General features: G+C 34.6%; 1 protein-coding gene across 1 annotated transcript in view; it reads right to left on the reverse strand.

Moving 5' to 3' along the window:
* Positions 1 to 2,209: 2,209 nt before the first annotated feature.
* Positions 2,210 to 18,078, reverse strand: part of LOC113522730 (uncharacterized) — a 151,875-nt gene continuing 136,006 nt past the window's right edge. The window contains exon 3 of the mRNA XM_026908522.3: positions 2,210 to 4,144. Within this exon, the coding sequence (XP_026764323.2) occupies positions 2,679 to 4,144 (1,466 nt within the window). The 3' untranslated portion in view covers positions 2,210 to 2,678. The remainder of the gene's footprint in view (positions 4,145 to 18,078) is intronic.

Consider the following 18,078-nt stretch of genomic DNA (forward strand, 5'->3'; position numbering starts at 1 on the left):
CGTTTCGGATTCTATCACGCAAAGAGACTTATAGAATATACTTCAAAATATGGAATGAGCTCCCTGCCGAGGTTTTCCCAAGATCCTACAGCATGTTGTTCTTCAAAAGGTTTTTTCAGGGTCGGCAACGCACGCGTAATACCTCTGGTATTGCAGGCGTTCATAGGCTACGGTAACCACTTACCGGGTATAGTACCGGGTACAGTATCAGGTGGGCCGTATGCTTGTTTGCCACCTTAGTGATACAAAAAAAATTTCAAAAAATATCTTATAAAGTCATTGGTCTTAAACCATTATTAAAGTGAGAATCAGCAATACGTTTATCTATATATATATATATATATGGCGTGAATTTACTAAGTACAGAGGAATAACACCTGTGTCCTCAGGAATGGCAACGCATGGGGGGTATCATGGGCGAAACAGTATACTCTGTTATGTCCATGGTACTGCTCATGTCTATAGGCGACGGTTATCACTTTCCATCGGGTGGACCGTCAGCTTGTTTGCCAATCTAATATAATATATATATATATATATATATATATATATATATATATATATATATATATATATATATATATATATATATATATATAATTTATTACTCGTATTGTAAGATTTCTTAAAATTAAGCTTTTGGTATTATGACCTGGTTGCACTGAGTAACTTACCTTTTAGATAATACTCGTATATGATACAAAATCATGCATTGTAATTTCGAAATAATAAATTCTTTATTAAAGCTACCAGGACGTACACTTTTTTATTTTGCAAATTATTTTAATTACAGTTACAGTTGGGTTCTTTCAACATGCAACGCAATACAATGGTTCTTTAAAAAGAATCCAGCCGACTTGTCAACATAAATAAGCAACCCTGTACAGCATTACACAAAACTCCATCGGTTGTTAAAAATGGAATATTTGAAGCAACACAAAGGTGTTACACAAGAGTACACAAAAACGGAAAGACCGGCTGTCCCTTGGCTCACGAGGCGTGACGCCACACCACCGGTGTATGTGTGTGTGTTGATCGTATGTAGATTAATTAATCTACCATCTTCAAATATTTAAAATAAATTTTATTCGTTATATAATAAACAAAATTTCATAAGAGATTATAGACTTTAAATATAAAAAAAAAAATCAGTACTAGTAGTTATTATAAAAATAATACATATTTAGAATAAAAAAGAAACTGATGGCTCTCCAGATGAAATGTGGTATAGTTACCACTATACCACATTACATCTTTAGGCAATGACCGCTGTTTTCTATTATTCTCCCGACTTGTTTGCTATTCCAAGTTGAAAAAATATGCAACATATATTCTGTTGCAATTTTAAGCACCTGTAGACAGTCAACTAGTTTATGTATTTTTTTTTTTCTAATTCGTTTACTTGTTTTTTAAAACAGGCTTTGCACAAACATCGCCGTTTTAGTTTAGCGTCTTTCATGGAATGATTTTTATTGTATATTGTGCTATCAACAGCATTTAGTTCTACAATTTTATTCCATCTAAAATTTTCTTTTAATGTCAGAATACATACATACATATCCGTCACGCCTGTCTCCCATTAGGGTAGGCAGAAACAATGGAACGCCAAATGCTTTGATTCAAACAAACCTCTTTCGCTATTTCCACATTCATCAATCTTTTCATACACGCTCGCCGGTTACGGGTACTTTTAATTTGGCCCTTCTTCAGCACGTCGCCTATTTGGTCAACATATGTCTGTCTAGGGCGGCCCCTACCGACATCTCCATTCATTCTTGCTCGATAAATCTCTTTCGGAATTCTTCTTTCATCCGTCCTCTCCAAATGACCAAACCAACGCAACATTCCTTTTTTGATTTTTGTCACTACATCGTCTTTCAGTCCACACTTCTCTCTAATCACACTGTTTCATACTCTATCTTTTATCTCTATCTTTTAATGTAATAATATAATAGTCACAATAATAGTCTTGTAATCAGTTTTTATAATACTGAGAATTACAATCCAAGAAGACCTAATGGACGATAATTGCCACTAATAGACAGAAAACAATATTGTTAATTTTTAAAGCATTTACATAGTTTTATACGATCGTTTTGCCAAATAGAATTCCCAGTTGTAGTCTTTCTCAGCTTATAAATACTAGTGAATTTTGAATAACATTTCACAATTTATACACAGTACGGGACAGTAAATGAAATAAAAGAAATCATCATTTCATTTTTATTTTTTCCAAAAATGATCCTTACTACAGACATTGATGAGATATCCCAAACAACAAATGTATAATGGAATGTATAAGTACCTACGATTCTGATTGTGTCACGTATAAACTATTAACATTGAATGAATAATGTATAATAAATATGAATGAAACAACAAACAATGCTTGAGGACGTAGCAAACAAAATATACAAGAAAAAAATAATAAAATCTCTTATAAATTTTATGTTCACAATATAAGTGATATTACATTAAGATATTTACAAACATATAACGACAATAATATGTTAAATGGATCAAGTACAATCGTACCCTGTTATTTACAAGTAAAACTAATGTAACACAACGGTCGCTATACAGCAAGTTTTTCTATAAATTTAAGCTACAAGTTGTGCCTTGCTATACAATATATTATTCTCAAATGTATCTACAGTTGCATTTTATTCGTCTATGTTCTACACCATAATAGTATTGCCGATAATACTATCTTTGCCATTATCTATAAGTTCTGAATAACCAGATTCGTCGCTGCATGCGCTGTCGTTATCGCCTGTTCCTTTGAATACCTCTGTTTCGGTGCTCGAAGTCAGGCTATCTACATCCGTTAGATCAATAAGGGGTTCGAAACTGCCCTCAAAGTTGTTGAGAATACTGGAATCAACACCCAAAGGCGGATACGTGGATCTTCGGCGGAAGGTATTCTTTTCACCTATCGGTACGTGATTCACTTCCTCTGGAGAGGATATGTTGGAAATATTGCTGTCTGTATTCACCACGTGAGTGGAATTTGAGCAGCTCTTATCGCTTGCCGTCAATGGTGAACGCTCAAAACGTTGGTCAAAGTTTGCGATGTCGTCTTCATTTTTCGGGTGCTTCTTCTGTATTTCTTCCTGCGGGAAGTTCGAGGGAAGCGATGATGGTTCAGTGTCAGACGTCACCGTGCTGGCAGTCTCGCAGCCTGAAGAAACGGATCCATCGTCGCTGTCCGTGACGAGGAAGTTACTTTGAGATAACAGGTGCACATTTTTACTATCATTGTTTCTTGCGTTTTCGGCCAATTCATTAGTTTCAGCAATAGATTCCAACGTATGCAATCTGGACTCCAATTTCTCATCGTTTTGACTAGTTTCATTATTGCTATGCTCTACGTCTACTCTTTTGCTTTCTTCAGCAAGAAGATCGATCACTTTATCCGAAGCAACGTCTGAACTGCGTTCAGAATCTGTTCGGGTTCTATCCATTACGCCTTCTGGACACGATAATTTGCGCGGAGACTTCATTTCCTGTCGTCGCCTGTCAAGAGTGTGTGAGGTATAGAATTCATCAACTATCATACTGTTACCCATTGTGTTTCTTGTCCAAGTTTCTATATTTTGTTTTGCATTCATCTCAGCTTCTTCTTCATCCTCTTCAGAGCAAAGCTCTTCAATGGCACCGAGTTTTGGGGCAGACTTGGATCTCTCTAGGGGCGGCCTATAGTTTGTCGCACCAACGCTAAGAAGTATTTTTCTGCGTGGCATGCTTGGATTATCGTAAACACTATTGGCGAGACTAAGTCTCGCGTTCTGCTTCGAGATTCTATCCTTTTTAAATTCGACTAATGCTTGCCTTAATTTAATTTGTAGTTCCTCGGTGATCTTCTTTGATATAGATTCTTTGGTGCAGAGAACGGCATGGCATCGGAGTTCATGCTTTAGCTTTTTGCCCTCGTGTCTGTAGACCCAACAAAATAGTTTAGGGTAGTGAGGAGGGCTGGCACAGTACGTGATGCGGTGGGACCAGTACTCGGTGAGACCGTGCTCTTTGGTGAAGCCCTTCAGGCCGGAGTTGGTGACTGAGAGTTTCATCACTACGTCAGGTTTGGTTGACTGTTGGTAGTTTCTCCAGAGTGTCGACAGCGGCTTTTCTATACAGCTCTCACCTGTAAAGAGGAGAAAACAAATCTTATTTTTCTATGATATTTATATTTTTTTATGTTTTTAATTGTAATCAAAGTTATAGGGGCAATAGTAATAGAAGAACTGTGATGAACATATAAAATACAATTGGACCTATTTCTCTGTAGCGTAGACTGTTTAAAAAAATGACAAATCATAAACATTAGAATGTGAAGCTAATTGTCATAAAATATCAAACTTCAGCTTTATTTGGATCTGTTAAAAAAAAACTCGTAGGCGTCTAATCGATACAGATGTAGTCACCACTGGAGAGCAATATCCTTTAATACTTTTATAGGTTCAGCAGTTAATAGTTTATATCATAATGATGATGATGATGATGATGAACCTTAATATATAAAATGTCATGATGTCCGCTTCCGTTAATATCCTAGACCTCACAATCGAATTTTTTAAAATTTTCTGAATGTGTATTTATGATTAAAAAAAAAAAAATATTCGGTAGGTGGTATTAGAGGACTTGTAAGTGAATTTTATATATATATTGCAACTTAAAATGGTAAACAAACTGACGGCCTACCTGATAGGAAGTAGTAATCGTCATAAACAGAACCATGGACATAACAAAGTATCCTATTTTCCCTATGATACCTTTCATCTGTTTCCACTCCTAAGGATTAAAGTGTTATTCCTCTGTACCCTAAGGTGTTATGCCTCTCTACCCTATAAATTCACTGCCATATCCCACCCTTCAAACCGAAACACAGCCATGCAAACACAACTGCTTCACGACAGAAATACGAATGGAATAGAAGTACCTAAGTAAACGATCTTCGTGCAAAGCGTCCCTCTAGTGAAATAAAGTGAAACAAAATCAAGACAAACATTTTAAAAGGAAACGAAACAACTAATGCCAGTTTACTTACGTGGACACAGTATTTGAATACAATACATTGAGTATTGTTAGCATACTGTATTAATTTCGCATTGTACAAGTGTTCAATATTTGAAGGTGTAAACATGTTATAAGTGAATTAATAAAAACTAAATGTCTTGACGTTATCCAAGATGGACAGATGAACGGACAGACCAAACTGTATATATACATGTAGATTATACTGATGGATTTATTATTATAAAATAGTTTGTCCTGACTGATTATGAACATCAACATACAGCAAAAAAAAACTGATAAGTCTAGAGACCTTAAATTTAGAATATGGGTTTATTTTGTAACATGTTTTTACCCGCGACTTCGTCCTCGTGACAAAGATATGTTTACTGACCGGGGATAAAAGATAGCCTATATCCTCCATCTCGTATACTACGTATATACTAAATATCATAGTAATCGGTTAAGCCTTTAAGGCTTTACAAAGTAACAAACAAATAAACACTATCACATTTATAATATTAGTAAGATTGTATACAACTGCAAAAAAAAATAAATTTTCGAAAATTTTTGAAAAGCATGTTAAGTCGCTAGCAACAGCTAACAGTGGTATAATAAAATCGTGTCAAAAGAAATTTATTAGAACGTTTAATAAATAGGATAAGAACTCAAAGAAATCTCTATTAAAACTTATCAGTTGAATAGACTCTACTTGACAATAGATGGCGTTAACTTAAAACTCTAATGACTGTATTTAAAACTATCTATTCTATCCTATTTAAGAGCTGCGCTCTTGTCGATGGAGCTCTTGTCACTCACTATGATTTTGAGCGAGTCTCTTCACCTCTTATTACGACACGACACCAACTTTTTTCTTGAATTGCCTGATACATAGTTAATACTTACTTAGTTGAATACATAGTTACGTAATTGATACTAGATGGCGTTAAATATATTATTAATAAATGCTCTACAAAATTAATGTGACGGACGTCTATTATAATATTTACATGTAAACGAAGTAGCGGACACGTCTATAAATATACATAATAGGTCACGATCAATTAGTTTATAGTCGTGAGAAATTGCATGCAAGTAATAATTATGATAACTTGAATGTATGGTAACATGTTGACGACACAATTAACTGTACTGACAATGTTTCTATTCTATTATTGACAAATGGACTTTACTTCCCAACAATAACAAAGGTTGTCTGGAAGAGATTGCTTAGCAACAAGATTGACTTATGTACTTTTTTTTATACAACTTAGAATGGTAAACAAGCTGACGGCCCACCTGATGTAAAGTGGTAACCGACGCCTATAGACATGAGCAGTATTATGGACATAACAGAGTATACTGTTTCGCCCATGATACCCCTCATGCGTTGCCATTCCTGAGGACTCAGGTGTTATTCCTCTGTACCCAGTAAATTCACGCCATATCCCATCCTTCAAACCGAAACACAGCCATGCAAACACAACTGCTTCACGGTTGAAACACGAATGGGACAGAGGTGCCTAAGCAATCGACTTTTGTACAAAGTCTCCCTCTGGTACTATACACTATGTTCAACAAATCCTGTAATGTTGGTGCAATAAAGTGTTAAATAAATAAGTTTAATAAATAAGCTGTAACTTCAATCATAACAAAATAATTACAGCACTAATAAAGGAGAAAACCTTATCAATTGCAAAAAGAATCGTCGAAATCAATTCAGAATTGTCGACGTAATATAATGTTTTGAAAATCGCTTAGAAATATGGAATTTGCCAATAAATATCACTGTGACAAAGTACTAAAGTGTTAACATTATATTACTATCGTATGGAAAACTATGGGCTACTGTAAAATAGATAATTCTCAACGATCATAGTCAGCTTAGTGACAAATACCCCAATAAAAACGAACTGTGCGCCGCCGGGCGTTAAACACGCAGCTATTTCACCAACGACCATAAAATGTTCCGATGCTGACGATAAAAATGATCATAAATATAATATGTCCGCCATTTATTATATATACCACACGAGCAAACACCCCGCGTAGCCAAAACACCGTGTGGATAGTGGAAAAGTATATTTCTAACAAATAAATAATGGGGGAAAGGGATTGTTAACAATGGAGTTTGACAGCCCCATTGCTAGCGATATACCCAATTAGTTCAACCTCCACGTGGTTCCCCCTGGAAACCTTCGTGAATACATTACGATGGACTAATTGACCTGTTTCATCCTCGTCTATCATACTTCACTGGTGCCACGCCGGTGTATACCGATAGCGCGGGTGGGGTTACTATTTCATTATCACCTATAAAAAAAAAAAAACAAATAAACATCCTCCGAAAAACAGTTACTTCAGTCAAAACAGAATTATTATTGACTTGCAAATTTTAATATTTATTTTAAACAAATATAACACAGAAATGTTTCGTAGCGACATCTGTTTTAAAGTAGTTGAGTTTAGAAAGACGAGAAGTGCGTACGTGTTCACAATAATAACAATTTGAAAAACAAAAGAATAAATCATAAAATGAATATAGAATTAACACGAAATCAATCAGTTTCTTTTGTAAAAAGACTGAATTCCAAAAATAAATTGTATTTTCAAAGGTATTTTTGTTGTATTTCTGTTTATAATCTCATTTATTTTAGAACTACAATGGTCACGCACAGTGCAGTTTCTAAGGAGATTTCTCCTGAGAATGCTTAGGTTTTTCCTAGAGACTACAGCAGAGGGTCCTTCAAAAGGGGCACAATAAGGTGTCGACAATTAGCGCGTGATATTCCTAGAGTACCTCTGTTCCATTCGTGTTTCAACCGTGAAGCAGTTGTGTTTGCATGGCTGTGTTTCGGTTTGAAGGGTGGGATATGGTGTGAATTTACAAGGTACAGAGGAATAACAGCTGAGTCCTCAGGAGTGGCAACGCATGGGGGGTATCATGGGCGAAACAGTATACTCTGTTATGTCCGTGGTACTGCTCATGTCTATAGGCGACGGTTACCACTTTCCATCAGGTGGACCGTCAGCTTGTTTGCCATTCCAAGTTGCATAAAAAAAAAAGACTACGATAGGCGTTTATTATTAAACCAGCCCATACGTCTGTTTGTCACCATAGTGATTAAAAATTATCTTTCTAACTCTGACTGTAAGAAAAGGTACTTCACACATCCGCATATTTTTTACGCATCCTCCAATTGCACGAACAGGTTACGTAAATATAGATCTATATTTAGCCTTTAATAGCTTACAACTGATAACCAACGTCCGTAAGTACTCTGTACTAATCAATTTTACATGTCCAAGCAGTAAAAACTTCCATCACATTTATATATTAATTACTAATTAATCAACTTCATAATAAATAATATAAAAACACAAAGTGATTCTAAATTGCTAGCAATTTGTGGTCAGGTTGGTATTCACACGATCCTGTTTGGTTTGATGTTTGTTTAATTGGTTAATCCACCACGACGAAACTATCGTGGTGAATTAACCAATCGATGGGCCAACAGACTTTATTCTTATCTGTCGTACCCCACTGGTACCATTCGATTACCATCCAATGAACCCTTCAAGTAAAATCCTTACTTATAAATGTGAAAACGAGTTTGTTTGTTTACTTGTTTTTATTATTATTGTTTTAGCTATTAACTGTCTACTGCTGAACATAAGCCGCCCCCTATATTAGTTTGAGACTAACTTTTGGGTCAAGATAGCCGTACCGGTTCGTATCTGACTCAAAGGATATCTCTGGCAATCCAACGTGGAAATGCCTCAAGTGTCATGGGAAACTTTGGGTCGGCTACAGATCATGAATACGACTGATCTTTTTTTTTGCGATTAAAACATTATTACATGTAAATTAATAGTCCATTATAAAGGGATAGGACATTATATGTAGGTGTAGTGAATAATTATTAATATTACGCAAATAATTTCATTTAAATTTTAAGTTTTTTTTTTTTTTTTATGGGTGAAAATGTTATGGTAACCCCGCCTGCGCTAACGGGATACACTGGCGGAGCACCAGTGAAGGGTGATAGGTGAGAATGAAAACAGGCCCGTTAGCCCATCATGATGAATTCAACAGGAATTAACCATGATAGTTTCCAGGTAGAACCGCGAGGAGGTCGACCTGGTTGGGTATATTGCTAGCAATGGGATTCTCAGTCTCTATTACTAACAATCCCTTTCCCCCCAAAATTTTAAGTATTATATATATAGGTATATATAGAAATTGCTCACGATGATTTCAGATTATTTTTAACTCCCCTTCCACTTAAATTCCTTCGATTGATTACCTACATTTTAATTTAAATTCGACACCATATTTTAACTGTTTATTACATAGTAATCATTTATTCTAACCGGTTAGATTCAGACTAGTTCTGTCAAACCTGAACAGACCATATCGGGTTACCGCGACGTGGGTTGACTCAATATAGTTATGTCGTATGGATGTCTATATTTGGTAGTAGTTATGCTTTAATTCATTTTAATGTTCTATTTTTAAAATTAAAGAAAAAAAAATTCTGTTTATTGATATACAAAAAGAGAAAACATAGATGCACAATCAGAAATAAAAAAAAAAAACTAAAAAAAAAGGGGAGAATTTCTTAACTTATTCAGTGACGTTTGTAGTTAAATATACTGAAATATTCTTGCAAATTTTGTAAAAATATAATAGTGACATAAAATATTATATTTATGGTAATTATTCTATTCACAAGATATGTGTCTTGTGCTAAATACTAATTTTTAATTTTAATTCGGGATAACATTAAGCGTAATTTCTATGTGTAGGCTTGTGAATCTTGTTTCATTCTTTTATTTGTATCGATGATAAATCATGTTTTTATCCCACCCTTCAAACGAGTTTTGTATATTCCGTTAAGTCAGTAACTAATTTCTAAGTAACAGTTTTATTTATTTATTTATTTATTCTTTATTGACTTAATACTATATAGCATTAGTTATCATACACATAGTTATCAGATAACGAAATAAATATAACCTACAAGTTTATTTATAAACTGAATTAATAACACAGTACTTATTTAAACTCCTCCGTTTCTGTTATAAAACTCGCAGCGATCCATATCAATTTGTCTGTCTGTAAATTTATAATTAAATTACTCTCTTGTACCCCATTGTACTATAAATACACATTCAATCGCTAACAAATTTGTCTAAACTAATATTATTAATAGATTTATTATGTAAATAAAACTTTATATGAAATAAAACAAAAAAACAGGAAACGCACACCTTCCGATATATTCATACCTGTACTGGTTTTACTAATCGAATATTAAGAACAAGGAATAAGAATAATTCAATCGATTACGTAGTCGAATAGTTCGCCTTGAATCTTAGAATCTTCAAACTGCGTAATGCGTTATCCAACTGTACTGTCACATTTATTAAATACGTCCGGTCCGTCCCGACTTCGCACGGGTGGACATTTTTACAACATTTTAAAAAGTGATTATTGTGACATAACGATAATAGTTGGGTATATAGTATCGCGAAGTTTTTTGTAGTTATCGATATTTCCTTCAATATTGTAGAAAAACTTTTGTTCTATCGTAATTAATACTGGATTTCAATAGATCTTTTTTCGCATATACGCGACGAAAGATATTTTATAGCATTTTTTTACACCTTGAGTTACGTTACTAAAGTTTTAGTAAGGATCCTTAATCTTTTCTAGCAATAAATATAGCCTATGTATGTAGCCTATATGGGTGAATGAAGCTTTTTAACAGTGAAAGAATTTTTGAAATCGGAAAAGTAGTTTTTGAGTTTATTCGTTACAAACATACACATAGAAATACAAATCTTTCCTCTTTATAATATTAGTGTAGATAGTGTAAATGTAGATTGCATTTTGCCTACAATTTCAGACGAAGAAAAAGGAAACCAATGAAACAGATCGCTTGCCTGTTCTTTTCAGCTGAAATTGCATTCAAAAATGGACGGTGGAATTATAAAATAAATACTAAACAAAACTATTTTACTGAATTCGGTGTTATCTTGCGAAATATCACTAGTTATTGGATTGTTTAATTCCGCCACCATTAGTATGTGTGTGACTGCCAACAGTTAAAGATTGACCACCACTATTACTAGCAGAAGTTCCACAACCTTCCATATTAGCAATCAATCTCCAACCGCCATTTTGTCCGCGCACGTTCTGCGACACATGTTTCATCTCTAAACGAGACGTCTTCAGGCAAATTATTAGATCGCTTCGCAGAGCTTAGTGTTAAACGTTCGGCGCCCAAATTGCGAATTAAAAATTATTCGAAAGTGTTTCTTTTTTTTATACAACTTAGAATGGCAAACAAGCTGACGGCCCACCTGATGAAAAGTGGTAACGGTCGCCTATAGACATAAGCAGTACCATGGACATAACAGAGCATACTGTTTCGCCCATGGTACCCCCATGTGTTACCATTCCTGAGGACTCAGATGTTATTCATCTGTACCCTGTAAATTCACATCATAACACCCACCCTTCAAACCGAAACACAGCCATGCAAATACAACTGTTTCACGGTTGAAACACGAATGGGACAGAGGTAGCCAAGCAAACAACTTTTGTCCAAAGTCTCCATCTGGTGACTAGTAGTTCCAGAGATTTGCGCGTTCAAAGATACAAATAAACAATTCCGCTTTACTGCATTAGTATACGTAAGTACCGGGCATTATAATAATTTAAAACAAAACAGTAACAACGGATACGAATAGATATCGAGCAAAGAAAGTGAAAGCCGCTACTTGCAAACAACAGTCTCGTTATTGTAACAAAAAAAAAAAATTGAGACGCAATGTTTTCCATGTAATTGGTCAACGAGGTTATGAAACTCAATCCAGTCTTTTCATGGATAGGTGACCATATAAATTATATTCAAATTCTTTTTGATGCATTTTTAAAATTGTCATTTTTTTAATCCACTGCTGAGTTCGGAAAGTTGTTATCTGTTGTGAAGAGACCGCAGAAACTCAACAGTTACTCTTTTAAATCTCTGTTACACATTATGTGTATTTATTTAAATGTACTATGTCTAAAATTACATGGTCGTTTAAAGCCCGTGCATGATCAATCAACACCATGCACATTTTTTTATACAACTTAAAATGGTAAACATGCCAATAGCCCATCTGATAGAAAGTGGTAACCGTCGCCTATAGATATGAACCATGGATATAACATAGTATACTGTTTCGCCCATGATCCCCCCCCCCATGCGTTTAGTGTATAATATACTTTGTTCAATAAGTGTTTTTTAAAAACAGTTTAAATTTATTAAAAGGTAGGTCCAAAGTATCCTTCGGTATCTTATTATAACATTTAATTTTTTTTTTTTTTGACTGAAATTGTTATTATTATTAATTCATTGATTGTGTCTGACATTGTTTATATGTAAAATTCCTATCATACCTATTCGACACAATGTAATATTGTTATGAATAAATTGAATTGAATTGAATTGAATGTCCATTCCTATAAAAGACCTATGACTTTTTCTAAACAATACTTTGGAACAGCAATAATATTACAATATATACTTATATAATTAAACTAATACAGTATAGCCACGGTGTACGGGGGGTAAGGGATTGTTAGCAATGGAGACTGACAGCCCCATTGCTAGCAATATGCCCTATAAGGTCGACGTCCACGTGGTTCCCCCTGGAAACAATCGTGAACAATTCTCGTTGTATTCGTCACGATGGGCTAACTGACCTCATCATCCTTCACTGGTGCCCCGCCGGTGTATACCGATAGCGTGGGTGGGGTTACTATTCCATTATCATCCATTAAAAAAAAATTCCCGCAGTATTACCCACATATTACCCACGCGAAACTTCAATCCATGGTCATTTTGACGAAACCACTTCTTAATACCATCGACATATACGGAACTCCTGTGCAAAATTGAACATCTTTAGACCAAAGAGTTGCAGTCGCTTGATCAAACTAGTGCATGTGATTACATAGTATTTGATAAAATAAGTACAATATAAGCGTCGACTGCATGCACCAAAAAAATCACGGTTTCATACATCTGTCCAGTTAAATATAACTTTGAAATAATCTTCCTGGTCATGTATTCCTTACTATCGTTAATCCTGCGACATCTATGTAGAGCGTGATGGGACGCATTTGAAAGCTATCATTGTGACAATCATCAATATAAAGTACAATATCATCATCATCTCAGTCACTATTCGTCCACTGCTGAACATAAGTCTCCCCCATAGACTACCATAATGAACGGTCCTGAGCCACCTGCATCCACAGACTCCCTGCAATGCATTTTAGATCGTCACTCTATCTAGTGGGAATTCGTCCTATACTGCTTTACATAAAATACAGTATAAATTATTATAATGGTGGGCCATGTGTAGTAATTTTGACTCGTCCCTATAAATCAAAAATCCCTTCACCCATGTTTTATACCTAATTAACAAACTGATAGATTAGTGACGAAAACAAGTGATGTAGCCACAAAAAAGTCAGTGAATTGAGAGCTATGTTCTTTAGAAAGATATTTAAAAATATTTTATCTAACTACCAGGGCACCAGAATATCACAGTAGTAAACAAAGATGTTTATTTAAAAATATTAAATCTATCTACCAGGGCACCAGAATATCACAGTAGTAAACAAAGGTGATATTTAAAAATATTAAATCTATCTACCAGGGCACCTGAGTATCACAGTAGTAAACAAAGGTGATATTTAAAAATATTAAATCTATCTACCAGGGCACCTGAGTATCACAGTAGTAAACAAAGGTGATATTTAAAAATATTAAATCTATCTACCAGGGCACCTGAATATCACAGTAGTAAACAAAGATGTTTATTTAAAAATATTAAATCTATCTACCAGGGCACCAGAATATCACAGTAGTAAACAAAGGTGATATTTAAAAATATTAAATCTATCTACCAGGGCACCTGAATATCACAGTAGTAAACAAAGATGTTTATTTAAAAATATTAAATCTATCTACCAGGGCACCTGAGTATCACAGTAGTAAACAAAGGTGATATTTAAAAATATTAAATCTATCTACCAGGGCACCTGAGTATCACAGTAGTAAACAATGGTAGTATGCAAATTGTATTATCGAATAATACGCAGTTTACAGCCCAGTAGACGTGCGACAGCCTGATAGATGGATATTTACTTTCAAGTTACGCAAGTAAACAATTTGTTTATCATTTGCTAAACCATGGATGATGTAATAGCAATAAAAAATAACACAAGGTTCGTTGTCATCACTACAATGCATCAATATTGTACTGGTTCCATTGCTGCGTATGAGTTATCCTCTGGATATGGAGAAGATATGGAGATATCTTATAATATCAGACAGGCCATGCCTAGCAAAAAGTTTTGTTCCGAAATGTCCATCTTATACACTGATGCATTACGTTTAATTCCTATAGATGCTTGACCTCTTATGACCGCTTCATGAATGATGAGAGGTACATAAACGGGTACGTTTTTCCATTAAAAAACCACGACGACATTTAAAAATTTAAACGTAAATATATTAAAGCGGTCGCAGCCATCGCGACGACTTCCCAGTAACATCGTTTAATTCCTTAACGATTGTTATGACGGGTCGGAATTTAAGACAGGCCTTCATTAAAAGTTGTTCACATTTCCTGAACATTTGCAAATTAAGCGACCGGTTTCCGTCCGATATCCGGAACTTCATTTTGGTCACGTGCTGACCGGGCAATCGACGTGACGCATTCATAACAGGATCCAATCGGTAAATTATCATTAAAGTTCATGAAAATGGTATTTGATTTTTTAATGAATCGATTTTTTTTTTATTAAATTGTGTTATAATTTTGTGTTACTTACTATATATACTTTCTATCATCGTACGGCTCGCCATCGACAGGGAGTTCACCCTCATACCTTATATATATGCTTTCTCCCACGAACACGCAGGTTATGGAATGAGCTCCCTGCCGAGGTTTTCCCAAGAGACTACAGCATGGGGTTCTTCAAAAGGGGGTAAAAAAAGGGTCGGCAACGCGCGCGTAACTGGTATTGCAGGCGTTCATTTACCGCTTGTGGGCCGTAACTTGTTTGCCACCTCAGTGGTATTACATTATGCATGAAAGAAAAATTACCTTGTTTATGAATTTTGCTTTTTTAGTATATGAATTTTTTTATCTTTTTTTACTGTGCATGTCTATCTATGTTTGTTTTTATTTGTGCGCTGTATAAGTAATGCAAATAAATTATATATCTATCTATGATTTTCAAAATTAAAAGTACCCGTAACCGGCGAGCGTGTATGACAAGATTGATGAATGTGGAAGAAGCGAAAGAGGTTTGTTTGAATCGAAGCATTTGGCGTTCCATTGTTTCTGCCTACCGTAATGGGAGACAGGCGTGACAGATATGTATGTATGTATGTATGATTTCCAGTAACATAATTATAAAATATTTCATATATTAAATAGATTGCTATATTTTGCCATCACTGGACCTCCAAGCATTTATTATATAAATGTTTAATACATTAATTATTTATTTATTTGTAGAAATAGCTGACAAATTTAATAGATGACTATTAAAAATAAGATTAATTTATTTACATATTATTAATTGGGAAAAAGTAATCGACATACGAGTGTAGTTATACAACACATACATACATAGATACATATATTAACATAGCTATGTAATTAGGTAATGTTATAATAATATATACCACAATTGTTAATTTTATATATTTATACAAGTGACAATTATAATGTAGTGTCAATACCATAGTCCATAGTGTATGGATTACTCATAACATTAGGTACAGATGTTGTTACGGTGTTAAAGAGGAAAATTGTTATTGTAACATTTATACAAATAAAAAAATATGATATAGAAAAAGAAATATCTCAAAGTTTGGAGACAAACTAGAGGGAGACTGTACAAAAGTCGTTTACTTGGGCACCTCTGTTCTACTCTTGTTTCTACCGTGAAGCAGTTGTGTTTGCATGACTGTTTCGGTTTGAAGGTTGGGATATAGCAGTGAATTGTCTGTATTATGTGTATATTTTTTTTTTGATGGGTGAAAATGTTATGGTATCCCCGCCTGCGCTAACGGGATACGCTGGCGGAGCACCAGTGAAGGGTGATCGTTTAGAATGAAAACAGGCCAGTTAGCCCATCATGATGAATTCATCAGGAATTAACCACGATAGTTTCCAGAGGGAACCGCGTGGAGGTCGACCTGGCGTGTATTATTTGTATTGTAATTTGTGTGTGCTATAAGTAATGCAAATAAATTATCTATCTATCTATCTGTTTATATATCGGTGACAGAGTAATGAAATGCAACCCAGATGCAAGTATCGTGTTCACTTGGCTGCCTTTCAACAATTCTTGTCATTCTGCCGAACGCTTCCGGATGTCACAGACAATATCTAATGATTTGAATAAAGATCGTGGGGTATAGGAATTACCAAGTGGCTGCGAGCGTGCCGCATACCAAACTCGACATTGAGAATCGAGAGCGTACTGCAATGTTGCAAAATGCTTAATGTATGAGTTATTTTAACTTGTTTTCCTTTTTTGCAATGTTTTTTGTATGATACTTTAAATGCCATAGAACGCCTACCTGGTAGAAAGTAGTGCCCATAGACATGAACAGTGCTAGGCACAATACAAAATGTTATTACATATATATATATATATAATATATATATATATTATATCAATAATACATATAATATATATATAAATATATATATTACCAGAGGGAGACTTTGTACAAAAGTCGATTGCTTGGGTACCTCTGTCCCATTCGTGTTTCTACCGTGAAGCAATTGTGTTTGCATGGCTGTGTTTCGGTTTGAAGGGTGGCATATGGCGTGAATTTACAGGGTACAGAGGAATAACACCTGAGTCCTCAGGAATGGTAACGCATGGGGGGTATCATGGGCGAAACAGTACACTCTGTTATGTTAGGCGACGGTTACCACTTTCCATCAGGTGGGCCGTCAGCTTGTTTGCCATTCTAAGTTGTATAAAATAAAAAATGGTGAATGTAAATTGTTTTACTGTAGTTGCGCCTAAATCTATACTGTTTATAATAAATTATGGTATGCGACAATCAAGTGAATATATATATATATATATATATATATATATATATATATATATATATATATATATATATATATATATATATATATATATATATATATATATATAACTTAATGAATAATTAATATAAATATGATATCGTTGATATATTTCCTTAATTCTTGTAGGAATATAAATATAAATGTATGTTGAATATGAAGGAAGTGAAACAGGTCTGGTGAATTACTTATATTATTTGTATTGTATTTTTTTTTAATGGATGATAATACAATGGTAACCCCACCCGCGCTATCGGTATACACAGGCGGGGCACCAGTGAAGGATGATAGGTGAGGATGAAGCAGGTCAGTTAGCTCATCGTGATGAATTCAACAAGAATTGTTCACGATGGTTTTCAGGGGGAACCACGTGGATGTCGACCTAATAAGGCATATTGCTAACAATGGGGCTGTCAAACTCCATTGCTAACAATCCCTTTTCCCCCATTAGTATTGTATTGTAAAATCTTTATTGTACATAACTCAGATTAAACACTGGTAAATGATTTAATATAAAATGGCGGACTTATCCCATAAAGGGATCTCTTACAGTCAACCTTTGAGAAGCTGAAAGAAAACTGTAGAATGAAAGAAGAAATTATATAGAATAGAAATTTGTCTTATTTATTGTAATATTTGTAATAAATCTAGCAAACTTATAGTAAAAATAAATATATATATAATTTAACAAATAGAGAATAGAAGAGGCAAAATGCTGGGCCATATTATACGATATGACGATTTTTTAAGAGCATACTAGAAGGAAAAATAGAGGGCAAAAGAGGAAGAGGAAGATCGAGGAATGACTACATGAGACAGATAAAAGAAACACTAGGTGTCATGTCGTATAGGGAGGTCAAGGATGTAGCCTGG

Source organism: Galleria mellonella, unplaced genomic scaffold, assembly GCF_026898425.1.
Source record: "Galleria mellonella isolate WM207_F2 unplaced genomic scaffold, CSIRO_AGI_GalMel_v1 utg1917, whole genome shotgun sequence".
Lineage (NCBI taxonomy): Eukaryota > Metazoa > Arthropoda > Insecta > Lepidoptera > Pyralidae > Galleria > Galleria mellonella.